The sequence below is a fragment of the Meles meles genome, chromosome 18, assembly GCF_922984935.1.
Source record: "Meles meles chromosome 18, mMelMel3.1 paternal haplotype, whole genome shotgun sequence".
Classification (NCBI taxonomy): domain Eukaryota; kingdom Metazoa; phylum Chordata; class Mammalia; order Carnivora; family Mustelidae; genus Meles; species Meles meles.
This window is the reverse complement of record NC_060083.1, coordinates 22,936,368-22,961,397: the sequence shown is the minus strand read 5'-3', so window position 1 is coordinate 22,961,397 and position 25,030 is coordinate 22,936,368. Positions and strand designations below refer to the sequence as shown.

The 25,030-nt window shown below is 37.6% G+C and overlaps 1 protein-coding gene and 1 pseudogene across 2 annotated transcripts in view; both read right to left on the bottom strand.

Moving 5' to 3' along the window:
- TAOK1 (TAO kinase 1) overlaps positions 1-25,030 on the bottom strand; it is a 173,905-nt gene that overhangs the window by 10,989 nt on the left and 137,886 nt on the right. For both annotated transcript variants that reach the window (XM_045984362.1, XM_045984363.1), the window contains exons 14-19: positions 22,539-22,775; positions 20,393-20,521; positions 17,409-17,612; positions 13,665-13,904; positions 9,506-9,718; positions 6,684-6,866 (exon numbers count right to left, since the gene is read on the bottom strand). In XM_045984362.1, the coding sequence (XP_045840318.1) occupies positions 6,684-6,866; positions 9,506-9,718; positions 13,665-13,904; positions 17,409-17,612; positions 20,393-20,521; positions 22,539-22,775 (1,206 nt within the window). The remainder of the gene's footprint in view (positions 1-6,683; positions 6,867-9,505; positions 9,719-13,664; positions 13,905-17,408; positions 17,613-20,392; positions 20,522-22,538; positions 22,776-25,030) is intronic.
- LOC123930413 lies at positions 23,870-23,986 on the bottom strand (annotated as a pseudogene).

The window sequence follows — 25,030 nt, the reverse complement described above, 5'->3', positions numbered from 1 at the left end:
AGTGTCCTTTTTTAAAAAGTTTGGCATGGGAGACACATGCAAATAAAAAATCGCCACAGAATGTGATAAGGCGTAATAACAGATTTAAAAGGTATAGCAGAAATAAGAAGGGATGGAGTTATTCATTTTGTAAGGGAGAAAGATGAGGGCAAAGTATTCCCAGAGGAAGTGGAAGAGACTGGATTGTGAAAGAAGAATACAAGTTTACCAGGAAGAGAAAGGGGAGGAAAAGATATTTTCAGCCAAAGTAGCATGTGCAAAGGCATGGGAAAATGATAAAATAAGAAGTATTGGGGCCAGAATGGATTCCAGTAAGAAGAGTTAAAAAGTTACTGAACATTCTAAGTACTAAAGTGTTACAAAATTTTAAACTGAACATTTCACATGAAGGCTGCAGGAGAATTTAAGATTAGACATGAATGCTTCTGAGAGAAAGACATCAAATTGTTAACTGTGATTTCTGAGTGGTGGGACTACAGACATTTTAATTTCTATTTATGTTTTCCTAACCTTGTCAAGTGTATTTTTGGGGGGGTGAAGATTTTATTTTTTAAGTAATCTCTACACTGAATGTGAAGTTCAAACTCACAACCCTGACATCAAGAGTTACATGCTCTAATGACTGAATCAGCCAAGTGCCCCTAAACTTGTCAAGTTTTAAGAAAAATGACTATGTATTTGTAAAATGATTTTCCATTTTTAATAACTACATATAAAATACCCAATTCATATAGAGATTAGGATTCATAAAGAGATTAAGGATTAGGATTCATATAGAGATTAAGGATTCAAAAAAATTCAAATTTATCTATGAAATATTTTTAATGTAAAACTTTCAAAAGTCCATTTACTGAAAGCATTTGTTTTAATTCAAGGGATTTAATAAATGATGGGAATGTGCTGAGTATATAACTGATCTGAATGTTTTGCGTATTATCTAAAGGAAACTCATAACAAAAATATTAAACACATTAATGCTTATCAACCTTTAATCTAGTAAGCATTGCTTCAATTTTGTTTGCTCAGTTTTGTCATTTAAGAAACTCAGAACAGAGGCGCCTGGGTGGCTCAGTGGGTTAAAGCCTCTGCCTTTGGCGCAGGTCATGATCTCAGGATCCCAGGATCCAGCCCCCCGGTCGGGCTCTCTGCTCGGCAGGGAGTCTGCTTCCTCCTGCCTCTCTGCCTACTTGTGATCTCTGTCTGTCAAATAAGTAAATAAAATCTTTTCTTTTCTTTCTTTTTTTTTTTGACAGAGAGGAAGATCACAAGTAGGCAGAGAGGCAGGCGGTGGGGTGGGGTGGGGGGGCGGAGAGCAGGCTCCCTGCTGAGCGGAAGAAAGCCCAATGCGGGGCTCAATCCCAGGATCCTGAGATCATGACCTGAGCTGAAGGCAGAGGCTTAACCCACTGAGCCACCCAGGCGCCCCAAAATAAATAAAATCTTAAAAAAAAAATAAATAAAGATTTTACATACTCATTTGAGAGAGAGAGAGAGGGAGACAGGGAGAGCAGAAGCAGGGGGAGGGGCAGAGCAGGGAATCCTATGCAGGGCTGGATCCCAGGACCTGGAGATCATGACCGGAGTCGAAGCAGACAACGTTCAACTGATGGAGCCATCCAGTGCTCCAATTTCCATTTCTTTTAAAACATGTTACTTATTTTTGCAAATTAGCAAGTTGGCTTCATTGGGAAGGTAAGAGTTACCATAATTAAGACTTTTGAGAGGCTCTTCCAACCTATCTCCTTTGAAATAAAATGTGGTATTTTTGTGTGAATATTTTCAGTTCAACAAAGAAAGGACCTATAAAATGTCCCAACTGTCAATTCTTATTTAAGAAGTACCAACCATGGGGTGCCTGGGTGGCTCAGTGGGTTAAGCCGCTGCCTTCGGCTCAGGTCATGATCTCAGGGTCCTGGGATCGAGTCCCGCATCAGGCTCTCTGCTCAGCAGGGGCCTGCTTCCCTCTCTCTCTCTGCCTGCCTCTCTATCTACTTGTGATCTCTCTCTGTCAAATAAATAAATAAAAAATATTAAAAAAAAAAAAAAAGAAGTACCAACCATGTTGCTGATGCTGCGAAATACTGAGAGAAAACTAAATGAAATAACAAAACAAACAAACAAAAAGCCCATTTATACTTTGGAGATACTGATACTTTTCATGCATGTATGAAACTCACAGGGATTTAACATTTAGTGATGTTGTTATGTTGCTGAATTTTTAATGTAAATGAAGTATGAGAAAAGTTGTAGTAACCTCATTTGAGTCAACCGAGACTTACTTAGTTGGTGTCTCAACCTAAGGGAACAGTTTTTGGTTCATTTGGAGGCTGAAAACAATCCTCACACATAATTATAACATTCACTCAGATTCCACCTCTATTTATTTTCAGACTTCTGCTTATTTTCTGTATAACCAGTAAGCACAAAGTGTAGAAAAATAGCTGTTAAAATTTTTCAAAGTTTTTATAGGGAGGGTACATGGATTTGGTAGTTGCCAACTGACCCAAACTGCTTTTCGGACCTGGGCTTCACCTGAAATGTAAACATTAGCCCTAAAAACCAAGCAGCAGCTGAAGGCTCTGTAGATTTGTCATCCTATTGTTCTTTTATTATTTTTAATACTAAATAATCATAAGCATTTTTCATTATCAAAGTAATATTTTAAAAGGTAGAAAACAGAACAAATATACTGTATTAATACAGCTACTACTAGCATTCTTTCAATTTGCTGTAAATTGTCTTTTCAATTTTTTATTTTTTTTATATATTTTTTTGGTAAACTGTCTTTTTTATTTCATTCAACACATCATAAGCATTTTCCCATTTTAATACTGGTTTTGTAGCCATCACTTGAATGAGTAAGATGAGTAAGATTTCACTGGCTTGGCCATAATTACTTAATTATATCTCTATTCAGATGGTTAGATGTTTTCTTTTATCTTTTATTTTCTCCCATGTTTTTATTTAAATTCCAGTTAGTTAACACAGAGTGTAGTATTAGTTATAGGTATAAGATTTAGTGATTCATCACATACAAACAACACCTGGTACCCATCACAATAAGTGCACTTAATTCCCATCACCCATTTAATCCATCCACCTACTCACCTGCCTGCTCACCGCCTCTTCACTAACCTTGATGGTTAGATGTTTTAAATCATGATAAGTATGTTATAATGGGGGTGCCTATTATAGCATATAGTTAGCATCTGCCTTCAGCTTAGGTCATGATCCCAGCGTCCTGGGATCCAGTCCCATTTCGGGTACCTGCTCAGCAGGGAGCCTGCTTCTCCCTCTCCTCCCCACTCATGCTCCCTGTCACTATTTCTGGCTCTCTCTCAAATAAATAAATGAAATCCTAAAAAAAAAAGTTATAATAACTGTTTATATGCACAATTTCCCCCTATATTTTGTATTTCTTTTCCTTAGACTAAATTCTCAAAGTCTCAAATGCTTAACAATTCCAGAACTCAATATATACATCTGTATTGCTTATCAAAATGCATTTATAGTATATGAGAGTACTACTGCACCTTCACCTATGGATATCGGTTTTAAACCAGGCTTTGTAGAATATGTAGACTTTGGTTCATATACTAAAATAAAGCTGTATCTAAGTTACTAATTAGCACTGTTTAACTCTGAACCACTAGGTGGAGCTAAAAATACAAATATATATATATATATATATATATATATTTTTTTTAAATCACTACTTCACTCTTTTTTTTTAATTTATTTATTTGACAGGCAGAGATCACAAGTAGGCAGAGAGGCAGGCAGAGAGAAAGAGAGGAGGAAGCAGGCTCCCTGCTGAGCAGAGACCCCCCCCATGCGGGGCTTGATCCCAGGACCCTGGGATCATGACCTGAGCTGAAGGCAGAGGCTTTAACCCACTGAGCCACCCAGGCGTCCCCCAAATATATTTTAATAGTACCACTATTTCTTTCATGACACTATTTCTAAAAACTATAGAGGTTTTCCTTATAGTGATAATTTTGAAGCATAAAGTGACAACTTCAGACTGAATTTTAAATGTTCAAACTGGAATCAGATTTATAAATATGATAAACTATAGATTTTTCTCAAAATTTATGTGTTCTTTCTCATCCTGAATAAGAAACATAACCAAGATAATTTTTATAGCCAAATACCTCTCAAAGAAGCTAGTAACAAAGACAGCTGTCCGAAGGAAATAGTAACATCTTAGTTAAGTGGATTTTTTTAAGACTATTTTTTGAATATAAGAAGGCATTGTGTTTTTATCCAAAAACTGGGGCGCCTGGGTGGCTCAGTGGGTTAGGCCGCTGCCTTCGGCTTGGGTCGTGATCTCAGGGTCCTGGGATCGAGTCCCGCATTGGGCTCTCTGCTCGGCGGGGAGCCTGCTTCCCTCTCTCTCTCTGCCTGCCTCTCTATCTACTTGTGATCTCTCTGTCAGATAAATAAATAAAATCTTTAAAAAAAAAAAAAAAAACCAGTAACAATTTTCATTAGGCAAGACCATTAAGCAAGTAGTATTCACTTACAATGGACCACCCAGCTGCTGGGAAACAGTTGTGTCAGGATTTTTTTTTTTTTTTTAAATATTTTACTTACTAATTTGTCAGAGAGAGAGCACAAGCAGGGGGAGAAGCAAGCAGAGGGAGAAGCAGACTCCCCACTGAGTAGGGAGGACGATGTGGGACTTGATCCTAGGACCCTGGGATCATGACCTGAGCCAAAGGCAGAAGCTTAACTGACAGAGCCACCCAGGCATCCAGTGTCAGGAATTCCTCAACACAGTTCTAAATCCTGGATACAGCTGATATTCTACTACAGCTGACCCTTGAACAATACGGATTTGAATTACATGGATCCCCTTACATGTGGATTTTTTCCAGTATAGTACTGTAGACAGATAACAGTATAGTACTGTATATGTATTTTCTCTTCTCTAGTTTACTTTATTGTAAGAATACAGTATATAATACACATAACATACAAAATATGTGTTAATGGTTAACACATATTTATGTTATCAGTAAGATATTTATGTTTTCGGTAAGGCTTTTGGTCACTTTCATACATGTAAGAAAAGTTACATGCAAATTTTCTTTTTCTTTTTTTTAAGATTTTATTTATTTATTTGCCAGAGAGGAAGCGAGACAAGAGACGGAGAGAGAGAGAGAGGCAGGCTCCCTGCTGAGCAAGGATTCTGGGATCATGATTTGAGCCAAAGGCAGATCCCAGCACTCCATATGAAATTTTCAACTGCACAGGTTGTCGCAACCCCTAACCCCCACATTATTTAAGGGTCAACTACGCTTCTAGCAACGAATGCTTTCCTCTCTTCTTAAAAATCTTCTGCTCATCAGGGCGCCTGGGTGGCTCAGTGGGTTAAGCCGCTGCCTTTGGCTCAGGTCATGATCTCAGGGTCCTGGGATCGAGTCCCGCATCGGGCTCTCCGCTCAGCGGGGAGCCTGCTTCTCCCTCTCTCTCTCTCTGCCTGCCTCTCTGTCTACTTGTGATCTCTGTCAAATAAATAAATAAAATCTTTAAAAAAAAAAAAAAATCTTCTGCTCATCATCCTTTCCCCCAAAACACACACATACTTACACAACTTTACTACCTCAAAGGATGAAATGAATTTGGGGATTTAGTTCTATTCTTTAATATACCCGACAAAGAATAAGTAGTAAGTAAATTAAGATACAACTAGAAGTAATATATTCAGCCTGATTTTTCATCTGTGTGAAAATAATCTTCTGTCCTCTAATTATCTTCCACCAATCTGTATAGCTGCAGGTCCAGGATGCACAAGTGAAGTATATATTCCTGATCCTCTGTCCCCCTTCTCCCAGGCAACTACTAATGTTCTTTTTCTTCACTATCCAAGTTTTTCTCCAATCTCCTTAGGTAGAGCTAGGTACATAAAAGAAGTGAGGAACACGGAGCCAGAGCTACTCTCTCCCAGTTCAACTGTCTTCACATAACCCCATATTCCTTCCTCTAGCAATTACTACTTAATTATATTCCCTTGATGTTTAGTACTCAACAATTATAAGGGTCAACTGTTGAATCAATAATTTCATTTTTGAATTTTTAAATGTTATTTTTAAAAATTTTATTTATTTATTTATTTGACAGAGAGAGAGAGAGAGAGAGACACACACACACACACATAGCGAGAGAGGGAACAGAAGCAGGGGGAGTGGGAGAGGGAGAAGCAGGCTTCCCACCGAGCAGGGAGCCCTATGTGGGGCTTGATCCCAGGACCCAGGGATTATGACCTGAGCTGAAGGCAGACACCTTACGACTGAGCCACCCAGGTGCCCCAAATTTTTAAATATTTTTAAAGAAGATTTTATTTATTTGAGGGAGAGAGCACAGGCAAGGGGAGTGAGAGAGTGAGAGAGGGAGAGTGAGAAGCAGGCTCCCCACAGAGCAGGAAACCTGATGTGGGGCTCCATCTCAGGAACCTGGCATGATGACCTGAGCCAAAGGCAGATGCTTGACCGAATGAGCCAGCCAGGCACCGTAAAGCAATAATTTTAAAGGAAAAGAAAAATACTACCTAAACCAGAAGTAAGGAGATACCGTATTGTGAAAACAATTCAATGCCACCTGTCAATATGAAAAAAGACTTATAATACTTCTGCTGAAAGCAAACACTGGCATAATCACCTTCCTCATATTATTTATACCTTTTGTTCTAAGAGTGCCCTACGGAGGGAGACCCTCTGTTCAAGCTCTCGAAGTTCTCGATCATGTTGTGCCTCTGCTTGCATCTTGATTTTGCTCTGATACGCATTCAACAGCTCCAGTTCCTGCTGCAGCTGCATCTTCAAAACCTGGCACTCTGCTTCCTGTGCTTCATCCAAACGTAACTGAAAAAGAGAAAGAAAATATACTACTGTGAGTTATCTATTCCTCACCTATGGAAAAGAGGAGGTATGAGACAAGACGGAGTACTCTTTTGCAGGATACACAATTGTTATCTCTCATGTCTTGGAGTAAACATCTCTGAAGAAGGAAGGCCTACCCCTGGGGCAAATAATATATTTTATGTTAATTTAAAAAAAAAAAGAGAGGAGGGCGCCTGGGTGGCTCAGTGGGTTAAGCCGCTGCCTTCGGCTCAGGTCATGATCTCAGGGTCCTGGGATCGAGTCCCACATCGGGCTCTCTGCTCGGCAGGGAGCCTGCTTCCCTCTCTCTCTCTCTGCCTGCCTCTCTGCCTACTTGTGATCTCTCTCTCTGTCAAATAAATAAATAAAATCTTTAAAAAAAAAAAAAAAAGAGAGAGGAGGAAGGCCTAGTACTATTGATGGCATTAGGAAGATAAAGCTATCAGGAGCTCTTTGGAGGATGCCTAAATAACCACATTTTTTTTTTTAAAGATTTTTAAAAAATTTTTATTTATGTGACAGAGATCACAAGTAGGCAGAGAGGCAAGCAGAGAGAGAGAGGAGGAAGCAGGCTCTCTGCTGAGCAGAAAGTTTGATGCTGGGCTGGATCCCAGGACCCTGGGATCATGACCTCAGCCGAAGGCAGAGGCTTTAACCTACTGAGCCACCCAGGCGCCCCAATAACCACATTTTTCTTAAGAAAAATCTAGAATATGATCAAATGATATAAGTAAGACTGAATGCTTTCTTTCCAATGGGAATAACTATAGCATAAAGACAGGCAAACAGCCTACTGGCCAAATCTGGGTGGCTGCCTGGGATTTTTTTTTTTTTTCTTTAAAGATTTATTTATTGGGCGACTGGGTGGCTCAATGGGTTAAGCCACTGCCTTCGGCTCAGGTCATGATCTCAGGGTCCTGGGATCGAGTCCCGCATCGGGCTCTCTGCTCAGCAGGGAGCCTGCTTCCCTCTCTCTCTCTCTGCCTGCCTCTCTATCTACTTATGATCTCTCCCTGTCAAATAAATAAATAAAATATAAAAAAAAAAAGATTTATTTATTTATCCTAGAGAAAGAGCATGAGAGGGAGATGGAGAGGGAGAGAGAATCCCAAGCTACTCCTCACTGAGTAAGGGGCGCGACAGGGAGCTTGATCTCATGACCCCAAGATCACAATCTGAGCTGAAACCAAGAGTTTAGGCTTAACCAACTGTACCACCCAGGAGCCCCAAGAATGGTTTTTTACATTTGAAGTAGTTACATTTAAAATAGCTATATAAGTACCCACATAATATCTTCAATTTTGCCTCCTGGCCTACAAACTCTAAAATATTTATGACCTGGCCCTTTATTTTAATATTTTTTATTTTTTTGAAAGATTTTATTTATTTGAGAGAGAGAGAGAAAGAAGCAGGGTCTCTGCTAAGCAGAGAGCTTGACCTGGGGCTTGAGCTCAGGACCCTGAGATCATGACCCAAGCCAAAGGCAGCAGATCAACCCACTGAGCCACCAACGCAGCCCAATCTGGCCCTTCAGGAAAATGTTTACAAAACTTCTCTAGAAAATATTTTGGGGCGCCTAGGTGGCTTAGTCGGTTTTGTCAGACTCTAGGTTTTGAGTCTGGTCATGATCTCAGGGTTATGGGATCCAGCCCTGCATGGTGCTCCGAGCTCAGCAGGGAGTTTGCTTCTTTCCCCCTCTGTCTGCCCACCCCCACCCCCCACACTCTCTCAAATAAATAAATCTTTAATTAAAAAAAAAAAAAAAAAAAACACCTGAAGTTTTAAATAGGCTCTCTGCCAGTGCCTCTCAGATGTTTAGCATATATCCCAAATGCATATACCAAGATTGGAGGAGCAATTTTATTAGGTAGTGGGCAAAGAGTAGTATTGTATTTGGACTCCAAATGGTCACATTTGAGTACAAATATGAAATATTTTTTTTTTAAATATTTTATTTATTTGACAGAGAGAAATCACAACTAGGCAGAGAGGCAGGCAGAGAGAGAGGAGGAAGCAGGCTCCCCACGAAACAGAGAGCATGATGCGGGGCTTGATCCCATGACCCCGGGATCATGACCTGAGCCGAAGGCAGAGGCTTTAACCCACTGAGCCACCCAGGCGCCCCTGAAATATTTCCTATATCACAAATGGAAATATGATATTTCTCTTGCATGTCAGTGGTTCCCTAAAGGCTTCAGAATCAAATCTACATTTCTGGGGCACCTGGGTGGCTCAGTGGGTTAAAGCCTCTGCCTTCAGCTCGGGTCGTGGTCCCAGGGTCCTGGGATCGAGCCCCGCATTGGGCTCTCTGCTCAGCAGGGAGCCTGCTTCCTCCTCTCTCTCTGCCTGCCTCTCTGCCTACTTGTGATCTCTGTCAAATAAATAAATAAAATCTTAAAAAAAAACAAAAACAAAAAAAACTTCAGGTCTGAATGTATCAGTGAGAATTCTATATACATCATGCCTGCTTCCAAACAATGTTCAGAGAAGGAAGAATATGGACCAACACTATGATATCCCAAGCTGCAGAAGAACTATTATTTCTAACTAGTATTTTAATTGCTAGGTAGGAGAAAAGGATCACTAACTAAATTTATTTTGCCTAAATAAAACAAACTCACAGCTTGTGTGGAGAGCATTTCATTAATGCTATGGTCATACTGCTCAGCCAAGATGGCTAACTTCCGGGTCTGTTCCTCCTTGAGCCGTTTCAGAACAGCCTTGTGCTCACTCTTTGGTGTTGTCTCCAATAGGTGATTTCTTAATGCTTTATACTGTCTGGTTTGGATTTTGCAGGTGTCCTGAAACTGCTTTTTTATTTGGAGTTCTTTAGACTGGGAAGAAAAAAATAGATACATATAATTTTTAACATATGGCATTTGGTATACCTTAGGCTTACATTAAAATAAAGTCTACAAGGAAAAAGGGAGAAGAAAAAAGGTCAGATTATAAGGCTGCAGGTACTTTTGCATTTGGCTATTAGGTCAAACCACTGGATTCTATGCATTTTTATAACAAAAACTCTAATTTAAAACATTAAAATATCCATAACCTCATTTATCACAGGACTTCAAACAATACTTGTTATTTTGTTAAGAAATTTGGTGACTTGGGTAAATATTAAAATTAGCTTGAATTACCATGTATACTGATGACAGAAAATTAAATTTCTTCTCATGGATTAAGTACGTATGAAAGTATTTTGCAGGACAGACAATATTTTATCAGATCTCTGAGAGAGAAAATAAGCATATTTACTCTGTTCCTTATCTGAGACACTTTGCTTTAATTTCTTCTAATAACAATCCCAACTCTAACTACATACTGAAAGTATATACTAACTACATACTACATACAAAAGCAGGGTATTAATAACTAATATTATTTATTAGTTAATTATCTGTTCCTTAAGGGAATAAACTAGATAGAAACATACTTAGTAATGGTATATTCTTTAATACCATAAGCAAAAATGTGAATCAGTCAGGTTAACTCATCTTTTAAAGGTCAAGCAAAAGTTACGGGGCAAGGGAGAGGACAACTTTCTTGGGAGTGGTAAGAGACATGAGCTAAAAAAAAAAAAAAAAAAAAGAGAGACATGAGCTACATAAGTATTTCTGAGATAAAATAATAGAGCTCAGAGACATAAGAGTTTTGGCTTTGGTTTTTGTCAATCACAGGTTATTCTATGAACTCATGTTTTAATAAAATTTAATAAGATGAGATATAGTTCTATAAAGTATATTGAGTTTGTGAGAATATATTCATTTACTTTACTAAGGCAGAACATATACTTGGAATTATTTTACCTTAATATAAATACTGCCAGACATTGATTAGATGATTCAGCATGCAACAAATGCCCATCTTACCAAAGTAAAACACTTGTTGGGGAACTAGTTATTCGCCATTCAACACCAAACAGACCTTTTCCATATTTTACACCAACTGAGGCACTAGGTCATAGTCATTAATACCTTATTCTGAGAAGGGTCAAGAACTAACTAGAAAGAGAAACTCTTGGGTTAATTATGCTCAGCAGTACCACACTTAAATACTGTCCTTGGTTAACAAAATTCTTCCAAGTCAGCTAGGAATGAAATAAGGAGATTTAGACATTCTTTCCTGCTTCTGTATAACATTCAACCTTTTAAAAGTTTTACCAAGAAAACTGTAATCATTCCGTATCATTAGCCTAATGAGAAAAAAGAACTTGCAATTTTTTTCAACAATAAGAGTAACACCTATTATCAAGAATAAACTATATCCTTCAATGGTTAACCCAAATGAAAACAAGAACAAAGTTATAGTTGTTTATATCATTTAAACTCACTAAACACGATTATCTGGATGGCAAATGAAGAAACAGCAGAGTAGGCAATACATGTTTACTCAATCCATTCTACAGAAACCCAAGTGCTCAAACTAAAGTCCCCCTAACTCCCCACTGAAGTCTTGAAGGAAGCTGGAAGAGACAACTATTATGACTTAGGCATATAAAAATGCGACACGTGGTGGTAAAATATAGTCTGTTCTGTTCAAATGAAGCAAGTAGACAGATATACATAACTAAGAGGAACAGCATGATATTCTTCCCTACTAAAGTAACAGAACAATTTCCTTTATGGAAAATCTTGCACTCACTGGTCATCAAAGGAGGCATTCTAAATCATTCAAAGTCTGACTATGATTGTGAAATATTATTTTTCTCCTCACATTTGATATAGTATGTGTAAAAATCTAATCTAGATTAAGGTTCCAATAAGAGGAAACAGAAAGGAAGGCTTAAACATCAAACAATCTACCTATTCCAAGTCTTAGAGAAATGCAATCCTATCAGTTTTGTGTTATGATTAGAGAAAACTAACAAGCTTTCAGTTTCATTTGTTTCTGGGTGCTGCTGGCTTTAAAACAATAATAAATTTTTACAGACATACTGTTTTAAAAATCTTTTAGGGGAAATTGTCTGTTCTGTAGCCAAAACCGTATATATATATACCCTCTCCATCACAAAGATAAATCTGAAAATTATTATGAATTCCTATTTTTTAAGTATGATTAATAAAGGTTATGTGGGTAGTCAACACAAGCTACTCTGTAAATGATTTTTATTAGTTAATCTGAAGACACAAAAAAGTAAAATTTTATCCCAGTTCACAATGAAAGGGTAAACCATCTTAATTTTGAATATATTTCATTCAAGACAGTCTATTAGAAGTGAGTTGTGTTGGAATCAGAGTTACAATTGGATACAGTATAGTTTCTAGATTTTAACACAGATTACCTCTGTTAAATCTCACTTCACTCCAGGACAGTTTAAGACAAGAAACAGTTTTATAGTTAAATTCTCAAACAAAAGGGGGTAGGATAAACTTTAAAAAGAAAATACCGTGGGATATGGGCCTTACTGGATGTAAATCAAAGTTTAAAATTTGCATATATATCCAAATTAATTGAGGTACTACTATAGACGACAGCCAATGCAGTGGATGGTTTTGTTTTTCCTCATTAAGATTAATGTGATTACACACTGGATTTCAAAGACTTGATATGAAAAACAGAACGCAAAAAATAGTAATATTTTATATTGGTTACCTGTTGATATAATACAGACTAGAGCTGTGGGATTCAATAAAATGCATTATTAAAATTAAAAAAAAATCATAATATGTAAAAGATGCATGGTTTCCATTTTATTGCTAAGATCCTTCAGGAAAAGGACTTTGTTTCAGCAATTTTTGAATTTCCAATGCCTAGAAAAGTGCCTGACACATAATAGACACTCAGAATAAATTTTGTTGGTGGATCTTCATATTTATACATGAATCTTCAGGTTTATATATAATGCTGAATAATGATATATGCCAGTTGTTCTTTGGGATACTGTAACTTTATTGGTTTCAAAATAAAGCATTAGTTATTCTCAGAAAAAAAAAAGATTAATGTGATTATACTCCTTCAAATATTTATTACAAGTTATAAAATTTGAAAACATCTTGGAATTGCTAACTCTCGTTGACTATATGTTAGACCAGCTGGCTGGAGAAACAAGGGAGAGTGAGGGAAATCTTTATAATACACTTTGGTATTCTCATATTTCATACTATGTGAATGAATTACTGTATTCAAAGTGTACAAAATTTAAAGTCCTTTGGTATTAAATAAAGACAACACTTGTCTTTACTTATTTTTGGGGGGGAGTACTATATGACAACTTGCTCGACTCTGATGTGCTAATTAAAACAAAATAAAACAAAACAAACAAAAAAATACATATATATCTCCCAACTACCTATGCCACGGTCTTACCTACATTACCAAGCAAAGAAAGCAAGCAAGCAGACTCACACTGTGATGATTCTTTGTTCCTCTTAAGATAAGTACAATGAAGGGAGAAGGAATAAAAAGACATTTTCTATTTATTGGCTTCTGTGCTGATTAAGAACTTAGTGTCTTACAGTAAATAAGATTCCAAAATTGTATTACTTGGAACAGAGAGAAGAAAACAGGTTAGCATATTGACATGTCGACTGTAATAACAGCATTGGACATTTGAGTACATTAAAAATCAGAATTTTGATTTTTTATGGTACGTCCTACAGTTAAAAGTTTTGGTATAATGTTGAGAAATACATAAGCAAAAAGTCTACAGCTATATTAAAACTAACCAAACATTCTTAAAATGAAAAGAAAAAGTTTATTGATTTGTTTATGCCAGACCTCTTACATGGATGCCATTTATCTCTTTCCCCATTTATCAAGAAACTTAGTTAAAGGTACCTTTAGACTCTTAGGCTGTTGTCGAACCTCCATGACATGCTTTCGCCTTAGTTCCCTTTCTCTTCGCTTGTTATATTCCAGCTGGTTTGTCAGCTCAGTTTGATGTTGCAATCTGATCAACTCACAGCGCATCTTCTGAATGGTGTTGAGGTGACGGAACTCCAGTTCCTGCATGGATTCATGCTGTCGCAGTAGCATGGCATGCTCTAAGTCCTTTTGAGTCTGCCTTTTATTTAACTCCTAATTCATAACACAAAAGACAAAGGTATAATACTGCTGTATGATGCCAGAAAAAAAAAAAACCCTGAGAAACAGAACAACCAGGAAATAGATGTAATCCTCTGATTCAATAATGGCTACGTAGTAAGTATGAGGGTTTTAGAACATTTACTACAGTAAATGGATAATTAGTAGCACAAATTTTCTTGTGCTGTTCATTTACTATTTACTAACACTACTTTACGCAGTCACGTTAAAAAGCTATCGAATCTGTCTTAAGAGGTTTACTGCCCTTCCCTCTTTCCTTTCTTTATTGTTTCCTAGTTTTATATTTGAAGAGGGTTCATAAGCCATTCCGTGAATTTTTTCAGAGTATACTATTCAGTTCTATTAAGAGGAGCATACCCAGAATAGTGTAGTGGTTAAGGACATGGACTGTAAGCCTGATGATTCACAGACTTGTACCCCTGGGGCAAATAATACATTATATGTTAATAAAAATAATTTTCTAAAAAAGGATATTTGGAGAAATTTAAATGAATAAAATGTATATATGAATATATATGAATAAAAAGAATGAAACTGTAAAAAAAAAAAAAGAATATGGACTGTAGAGCTGGGCTGCCTGTATTCTATTTCCTTTTTTTAAAAAAAGATTTATTTATTTGAGAGAGAAAGAGAACACACCTGTGGTAGAGAGGGGCAGAGGGAGAAGGAGAGAGAGTCCCAAGCAGAGCTAAGCATGGAGCCCTACTTGGGGCTTCATCTCACAACATGGCGATCACGACCTGAGCCAAACCAAGAGTCGAACACTTAACTGTACCACCTAAGTGCCCCAAGGTTGCCTGTATCCTAAATCTTAGCTCCGCTATTATGACTTGCAAATCCTTGGGTTAGTTATTCAAACTTTCCCCTTCAGCTTCATCACTTCTCAAATGGAGATAATATAACTATTTCATAGATCTAATGTGAGGATGAAAGAAGTTCATAAATGGGAAGATCTCAGAATAATACTTAGCACATCATGCTCGATAAATTTTTTTTGCAGATTAAAAGGAACAAATGTGGGGCATCTGGGTGGCTCAGTTGGCTGAGCATCTGCCTTTAGCTCAGGTCATGATCTCAGGTCCTGGGATACAGCCTGATGTCAGGCTCCCTGCTCAGCAGGAAGCCTGCTTCTCCCTCTCCTGCTCCCCTGCTTGTGCTCTAAGAAATTTAAAATCTTTGGGGTGCCTAGGTGGCTCAGTGGGTTAAAGCCTCTGCCTTCAGCTCAGGTCATGATCCCAGGGTCCTGGGATCGAGCCCCGCGTCCGGCTCTCTGCTCCGCGGGGGGCCTGCTTCCTCCTCTCTCTCTGCCTGCCTCTCTGCCTTAGTTGTGATTTCTCTCTGTCAAATAAATAAAATATTAAAAAAAAAAAAGAAATTTAAAATCTTTAAAAAAAATGTTTTAGGGCGCCTGGGTGGCTCAGTGGTTTAAGCCGCTGCCTTCGGCTCGGGTCATGATCTCAGGGTCCTGGGATCGAGTCCCACGTCGGGCTCTCTGCTCGGCAGGGAGCCTGCTTCCCTCTCACTCTCTCTGCCTGCCTCTCTGCCTACTTGTGATCTCTCTGTCAAATAAATAAATAAAATCTAAAAAAAATGTTTTAAAAAAACAAGTGTAACACACACACGCACGCACACACTATAGAAGTCAAACTTGCCCTCTTTGCCTCTGCAAACTCTTTCTCCAGAGCTCCAGAGGCCAACAGTCTGGTACAAATGCTTCCTAAAATTCCCCGCATGCTTATTGTGACACATCTATTATACAAAACATACAGTTTTAAAACTAAATACCAAAATACATTATAGGCATGTAATATGCTTTCTTCAACTAAAAACATAACGGACATATATCCCAACCAGATCGGTAAATAAAGATCTTTTTTTAAAGTTTCAATAGTAAGCTTCTGCTTTACAATTCCATAATTTTTCCATTCTCTTCCTTTAAACACATTTGCAGTAAATATCCAAGCGTGATGCATCATATGATCCTGTTATTATTTCCTTAAGTTAACAGTTCCAAAAGTGGATTTGGTGGGTAAGAACATATGTGTATATTAAATTTTATTTTATTTATTTTTTATTTTTTATTTATTTTGTGTGTGTGTGTGTGTGTGTGTGTGTGTATGTGTATTAAATTTTAAAAAGCTATTGCTGGGGCACCTGGGTGGTTCAGTTAAGCATCCAACTTTTGATTTCAGTTCAGGTAGTGATCTCAGGGTAGTGAGATTGAGCCCTGGGTTGGGCTCCACACTGGGTGTGGGCCTGCATGAGATTTTCTCTACCTCTCTCTCTGCCCCTCCACTCCTCATGCTCTCCCTCTCTCTCTCTAAAAAAATAAATAAAAAAGCTACTGCTGTGGGGCACGTGGGTGGCTCAATCAGTTAAGCATCTGTCTTCAGTTCAGGTCATGATCTCAGGGTCTTGGGATCAAGCCCCACATCGGGCTCTCTGCTCAGTGAGGAGTCTACATCTGCCTCTCACTCTCTCTCAAATAAATAAAATCTTAAAAAAAAAAAAAAAAAAAAAGCTATTGCTGAATTATGCTCCAAAAGGGCAGTATCAGTTTATACTTACTAATACTGCCCATCTCCCCATGGTAATAGCCTTTTGAATTATTCTCATCTAACTGATAAAACTTCTTTTAAAAAAGATTTATTTACTTTAGAGAGAGCGAGAGCGAGCGAGCACGCATGTGCAAGAGCATAAGCGGGATGGGTGGTAGGGCAGGCAGGAGAGGGGAGGCAATCTCAAGCAGACTCTGAGCCCAGCCAAGCAGGGAGCCCCATGCAGAGCCTGACATGTGGCTCAACCCCATGACCCTGAGATCATGACCTGAGCCAAAACATAGTTGGGGGCTTAACCAACTGTGCTACTCAGGTGTCCCTCAACTGTTTTATTTTGAAATTCTTTAACTATCACTGAATTTGAACAGTTATACTGTATTTGAAGTTTATTTTATGCCACCTTGGAAATAAATTTATTTATGCTTATAGGTGTTCCTGACAATAAAAACAATTATTCTCATTGTGGTAAGAGTTTCTGCATTTGCCCAGTTATACATAGTTATAACAATGTATTAAGTGGTAACACACAATTCATGGCACTCATTTCAGATCAAAAAGCAAAAATTATCCAATTAATTTTCTCATTTAGAAGTTAATACTTCCTTCATTATTCATGGATTTAATATTTATTAAATAGTTAACACTGTATGCTTACTATGGGCCAGATAATAGGGATATAAAGACCTGAACAGAACCTGTGACTTCATATAATTTCCATTCTAGATGAGGAGAGAGATTCCCCCCAAAAATGTATATGCATAAGAAAAAGAAGTGCAAAGAAGAACATTTAAAGGGAGAAAGCAAGCGATATGGATTGAATATCTGGAAAAGAAGTATTTAGGCCAGGGAATTATGGTACAAAGGCCTTGCAGCTGGGATGCGACAGATATATTTCTGATACCCTGTCATTTAAACATACCTCCCTGACAAGGTCCTGCTCTAAGTTATGGCGTCCAAGTAACATTCTTCTCTTAAAGCGACGGCATTCCAGCTCTAGGTATTGCCTCTGTCGTCGTAGAAGATTAGCCTCTTCTTCTGCTTGGAAATGTTGTATATTCTCCTTCTGCTTTGAAAGCCACTCTTGTTTTTCTTTTTTGGGGGTGCTCTGGTTTTCATTCAGTTCCTGGCAACAAAAAAATCTCAGTTCAAAATACATAAAAATTAACTACATGAATACAGTTAATGTAAAATTTGGTATCTAAATAAATTTAAATAAAAGTATTTAACTTATGTCCATTCTAGTGCTCAGGCAGGGCAATGACCTCAAGGAGGCAGGAAACAGTTTTCCTTTTTCTTGAGTGACCAGTGGTAAAGAGGAAAAGTACATTAGGAAACATATGTATCTTTTGGCTTAGCACAGCTACACTTAGGATGATTCAAAAGCACACGATGATTGGTAAATGAAGTAAAACATATCTTTCTTTAAATCCTTCCCAAGAAGAGAGAGAAGGTAGTGCTTTCAGGTAAAAATCATATGTAAATTAAAATTACGGTTAAAATACAGTTATGTTTCACTTGGTTATTAACATTCTAAACATCAAGCTTCTGGCAAGATTATGGATATACACAATATAAAAAACTTGGAAATTAAATGGAAAATCAACAAAACCATGGGAGAATAGAGACCTTTTTTATGAGTGGTATTTAATATTTAGCATTAATAGGGTGCCTGGGTAGCTCAGTGGGTTGGGCCTCTGCCTTCGGCTTGGGCCATGGTCTCAGGGTTCTGGGATCAAGCCCAGCATCAGCTCTCTGCTCAGCAGGGAGCCGCCTTCTCCTTCTCTCTCTGCCTGCTTCTCTGCCTACTTGTGATCTCTCTCTGTCAAGTAAATAAAATCTTTAAAAAATATATTTAGCATTAATAAACACCAAACAAATAAAAACCAGTGCTTTTCTATAGCACTTTAAATATCATCTCAAAAACTACCTACATGAAAATGCATTTATATTGGGCAAGATGAGAGCATTCATCATACACTCAATGAAACAAATCTTAGGATATTTATACTAGTATATTTTCAACCTAAAAAGCCATCAGTATTGCAGACAATACAAATCAGCCACCTTTTCTAAGTTGATTTTTCAGAGACTACTAACCTTATGGCCCTTCCTCTGTTATTCAAGAAAGAGACCAAGTCTTTATAACTTAAGTTCATAAGATAGTCAAACACATAAAAATAAGAAACACAGTGCTCGCTTCGGCAGCACATATACTAAAATAAGAAACACATAAGTTAGTAGTTACCAAATGAGGGTATATATGCATACACTACAGGAAGTGACAAGGATAACACAGAGAATCACCTGGTATCTTTTTTTAGTTACTTCATTTAAATTCAATTAGTTAACATACAGTGTACCATGATGTCGAGTTCAGTAATTCATCAGTTGCATATAACACTCAGTGCTCATTATATCACATGACCTCCTTAATGCCCATCACCCAGTTACTGCACCCCTCCCCCACTTCCCCTCTAGCAATCCTCAATTTGTTTCCTCTGATTAAGAGTCTCTTATTGGTTTGTCTCCCTCTCAGATTTCGGTCATTTTATTTTATTTTTCCCTCCCTTCCCCTAGGATCCTCTTTTTTTTTGTTTGTTTTTGTTTTTTAAGATTTTTTATTTATTTATTTGAGACAGAGAGATTACAAGTAGGCAGCAGAGAGTAGGGGAAGCAGGCTCCCCACTGAGCAGAGAGCCCAATGCAGGACTTGATCCCAGGACCTCAGATCATGACCTGAGCCGAAGGCAGAGGCTTAACCCACTGAGCCACCCAGATGCCCCCTCTGTTTAGTTTCTTGAGAATCACCTGGTATCTTTCTCAAAATCTTCTGCCAGGAAATTACCCCACCAAAAGTCTAGTATGTCCCTTCCCCTATACTGAGAACCATTATTCTGAATGAACATACACATGCAAGCACACAAACGTTATACACCTAAAGGATTATTTAAAGATTTATTTGTTAGAGAGAGAGAGAGAGAGAGAGAGAGAGAGAATACACCCAACAGGGGGTAGGAGCAGAGGGAGAGAATCTCAAGCAGACTCCCTCGTGTGCATGCAGCCTGAGGTAGGGCTCCATCTCAAGACTCCAGATCACAACCCCAGCTGAAAGCAAGAGTCATACACCCAACCAACTGAGCCACCCAGGCGCCCTGGAATGGTTTACTTTTAATGAAAGAAATGTGCGGCTTTTTTTTCTCTCTCTTTTTTTTACAGCTCACATAGTTTTTTTGTTGGTTTTTTTTTAAGATTTTATTTATTTGACAGAGAGAGAGATCACAAGTAGGCAGAGATGCAGAGACAGAGAGAGGAAGGAAGCAGGCTCCCTGCTGAACAGAGAGCCCAATGCGGGGCTCGATCCCAGGGTCCTGAGATCATGACCTGAGCCGAAGGCAGAGGCTTAACCCACTGAGCCATCCAGGTGCCCCACAGCTCACATAGTTTTATTTCTAATTAGACATTTACTTAATAAGTGCTTGGTAGGGGCACCTGGGTGGCTCAGTGAGTTAAAGCCTCTGCCTTTGGCTCAGGTCATGATCCCAGGGTCCTGGGATCAAGCCCCGCATCGGGCTCTCTGCTCAGTGGGGAGCCTGCTTCCCCCCCCAACCTCTCTCTGCCTACTTGTGATCTCTCTGTCAAATAAATAAATAAAATCTTTAAAAAAAACAAGTGCTTATTAGTAAAGTTATTATGAATAAAATGACTTATGTTTTTAGGAGATGATTCTTTTTACAGCCTCCTCAATTGAGGATCTCAGTCATCAATGTCTTCATTCAAACCGATACACGTTTCATGGTAACAAACAATAAAAGAAAACTTATCTTCAAAGTTCTATGAGTTGAGTAACATTACGTACAATCAATAAGCAGATAACTGCCTTGAAAATGTTTATAAAATAAGTACCTCCTTAAGCTGTTCTTTTCGAAGTTTATATTCTCTTTTCTGGGACTCCAAAAAACTATTCAGTTCTTTCTTCTGTTGGGCCTGAATATGCTGCTGAAATTTTTTCTCCTCATTGGCCATCACTTTAGCCTATAGAAAATTTAAAAAATGGACCAAATTAGTTAAGTTGATAGATTCAAAGCAGCATTTGAATACACATTACCACAGATACCATTTTTTCCCATGATCAAAAAAATCACCAAGAAATTAATACTTATTACTCAGCACGCTATTTATTTTTATTTAAATTTTTGGCAGTTAATATATGGTGCAATACTGGTTTCTGATGTACTCAGCATCTTCATTAGAATTTCAGAGAACCAATAAAATGGAACTCGTCTTTAAAATGTTGACCTTGTGGGGCGCCTGGGTGGCTCAGTGCATGATCTCGGGGTCCTGGAATCGAGCCCTGCATCGGGCTCTCTGCTCCGCAGGGAGCCTGCTTCCTCCTCTCTCTCTGCCTGCCTCTCTGCCTACTTGTGATCTCTGTCTGTCAAATAAATAAATAAAATCTTTAAAAAAAAATAAATAAAAAAAAATAAGTAAATAAAATGTTGACCTTGTACAGGGTCAGAAGGTTTTCACCTTTTTTTTCTCCATCTAACAGGAGTATGTTCTCCTCCCAATAAAAAAAAAAAGCACACACATTTATCTACAAATATAATTCAACCATGATTTATCTTGGTTGACTCAAATATGAAATGTTTATTTTTAAAACTTGACCTTTAATTTATATATTAATATGAAAATATTAAATATTAGACATATGTATCATTACTGTTTTCCTTTTAAGATTTTATTTTTTAGTAATATCTATACCCAACATGGGGATCAAACTTACAACCCCGAGATCAAGAATTGCATGTTCCACCAACTCTTGCCAGCCAGGCACCCTTTATTTCTGATGATACACGCAATGTATAATCATTGTAGAACATTTAGGAAGTATAGTAAAACACAAAGAAGGAAAATATTACGTGATTTTAGCACGCACAGATAACCAATATAAACATTTTGGTGTATACCCTTCCTAATTTTTTCTAAGCTTATCTATTTCTTTAACAAATTTGTAATCATATCCTACATCCCATTTCATAAATTGCTTTCCTAAATATATTAGTATCTACCTCTTCTTAAGTTACTAAAAATATCACCCAATGACCAACAGGATAATTCTTTCACCTAATTATTTCAAAATCAAATGTTTATTTACACCATAAATTATTTTGCTAAATTCTCTATTGTACGAGAGTGGTTCTTTTTTTGGTCGGGGGGGAGGAAGGTTGAACAGGGTAGCTATGATAAATAATGCCTTAGTGTGGACTAGCTAGACATATCTGAAGATATTCTGTGAATTTACTGAGAAGCTTACATTTTACTTGACAAATGGGACTATCAAAGTGAAACTAATGGGACATCAAAAACCTTTGTAAGAAAAGGTTTCACATAACAAGAATCCTAAAAAATTTGCTTTTATCATATACTAAAATGACTTTATTTATAAATAAACTAATGGGCTAAACCCTAATCTGAATCCCTTAATTTATAATCTTTTTTAAGAATTTATTTTTTTATAAACGTATAATGTATTATTAGCTCCAGGGGTACAGGTCTGTGAATCGCCAGGTTTACACATTTCACAGCATTCACCATAGCACATACCCTCCCCAATGTTTAATTTATAATCTTTAGCGTTCTCTCTATATTAATCTTCAGTTATTCTTTGATATAAAAATGCTGCTATAAATTTAAGGGCGGTTTCCAAAAAATACATAGAAAAGGGAATCATGAATGATTTTGTGAGACCTGAACTGTGTTACTAATAGGTGATTTATCAAACTCTTCAGATAACCAGCGTCCTTGAGGCCCAGAACAGATGAATGAAAGACCTACCCACTGTGACACTATAAATCTATCAAGTATCAGGAAATAATCCCATGTCTATTGGTTCTCAGACTCAGTACCTGACATTATACATGTTACATGTCTCTCTCTCCAATTGATCTGCTTGGTTCTGGTGAACAGATACTCTAACATCAAAATATTATCTTGGTTAATTCTGGGATGGTTACAAGCTAGAACAAATTAGTAATACTGAATCAGCTACCTCTTTTTCCATAGCAGCCTGATGTTTCTTGATAAGTTTCTCCATTTCTGCAGCAAAATTGTTACGCTGAGTTTCAAGATCTTTGTCTAATCTGAGGCGATGTTCATCCATCTCAGCTTTTAGTTTATTTTCCAGAGTCATCAATTGCTTTTGATGTTGCCGCCTCATTCTCTTATAGCCGGACATCTGTTCTCTGAGCTCAGAGTCCTGCTCGTGTTCTTGCATCTGCCTTGTAACCTAGACATACAAACAACGGACAGAAAAGAACAAAATAAAGTAAAACATTTTTTTCAAAAGCATTTTAGATCACTCTGCCATTAACTAAGCAGGCAATTAATTTAAGAAATCCCAGTTAGCAGTTTTCAATTAAATTTCGAGCAGGTCTTTTAAAGAAATAGACAAGCTGATTCTAAAATTTATATGGGAATATAAAAGGCCAAGAATATCCAAAACAGGGGCGCCTGGGTAGCTCAGTGGGTTAAAGCCTCTGCCTTCAGCTCAGGTCATGATCCCAGGGTCCTGGGATCAAGCCCCGCATCGGGCTCTCTCCTCAGCAGGGAGCCTGCTTCCTCCTCTCTCTCTGCCTGCCTCTCTGCCTACTTGTGATCTCTGTCTTTCAAATAAATAAATCAAATCTTTAAAAACAAAACAAAACAAAAAAAACCCCGATTCCTATATCATTCTATATTCAAAAATTAATTTGAAAAGAATCATTTGACCTAAACATAAAACTTAGAATCATAAAGCAAAAGAAGACATGGACTACTGTGTAAGCAAATATTTCCTGGATAGGACACAAAAGGCACTGGCTATAAAGAAAAAAATGTAATAGCCAAACTATGGCAAGAGTCCAAATGTCCATCAACTGATGAATTGGTAAAGAAGGCCGGTCTCTCTCTCTCTCTCTCTCTCTCTCTCACACACACACACACACACACACACACACACACACACACACACACGAATATTACTCAGCCATCAAAGAGAATGAAATCTTGCCATTTGCAACAATGTGGATGGAGCCAGAGTATATTATGCTAAGCAAAATAAGTCAGAGAAAGACAAACACCATATGATTTCACTCATATGTGGAATCTGGGAAAAAAACAGACGAATATATGGAAAGGGAAAAAAAAGAGAGAGGGAGGCAAACCATAGAGACTCTTAAAATAGAAAACAAACTGAGGGTTGATGGAAGGACATGGGCAGGGCATGGGCTAAGTGGATGATGGGTATTAAGGACACTTGTTATGATGACCACTGAATGTTACATGTAAGTGATGAATCACTAAATTCTACTCCTGAAATCAATACTACACTATACGTTAACTAACTAGAATTTAAATAAAAATTTGGAAGACAAAAATGTATAAACTGGATTTTTCAATTAGCAATAATCGCGCCTCGGATAAACCTCATTGGCTACGATACTGCCACTGCGCAAAGCTTAAACTGGATTTTTAAACTGAGCTGAAATTCACTCATAACCCCAAGATCAAGTCGCATGCTCTTCCAACCTAGGCAGCCAGGCATCCCTAAAATTAATCATTTTTTAAAAAGATTTATTTATTTTAGAGAGAGAGCACACAAGTGTGTGAGGGAGTATGGGGAGGGGCAAAGAGAGAGGGAGAGACTCCTCAAGCAGACTCCCTGCTAAGTGTGGAGGCCAATGTGGGGCTGGACCATGACCTTAGCTGAAATCACAAGCTAGATCCTTAACCAAGTGAGCCACTCAAGAATCCCAAATTAATCATTTCAAAGTGAACAACTCAATAACATTTAGTATATTCAATGTTGTACAACTACCACCTTTATCTAATTACAAAACATTTTTAATCATCTCAGAAAAAAATCCTATTCCCCATTCTCTCCTGGTAGCCACCAATTTATTGTTCATTTCTATGGATTCACATCTTTTTTGTATATTTCATATAGCCATATAATATGTGATCTTTTAAGCCTGGCTTCCTTCATTTAGCATGTTTTCAAGGTTCATCCATGTTGTAGCAAGTTATCAGTATTTCATTCCTTTTTATAGCTAAATAATATTCCATTGTACGAATATACCATAATTTATCATCCATCTGCTGATGGATATGGTTATTGTGAATAGTGCTGTTATGAATATGTGTGTGCATGTACTTGTTTGAGTACTACTTTTTGATTCTTTGGGTATATATGTAGGAATGCAATTGCTGAGTCATATGATACTCTGTTTATAAACTTTCTGAGGAACTGTCAACTGTTTCCCACAGAAGCGGAATCATATTACAATCATATTACACAAACACAATTACAATATTATTACACACATATTACCAGAAACATACAGGATTTCTCATTTTTCATGTCCTCCAATAATTATTATTTTTCTTTTTTAAAGATTTTATTTATTTATTTGACATAGAGAGAGAGATCACAAGTAGGCAGAGAGGCAGGCAGAGAGAGGGAGAAGCAGGCTTCCCTTCCCGATGAGCAGAGAGCCAGATGCG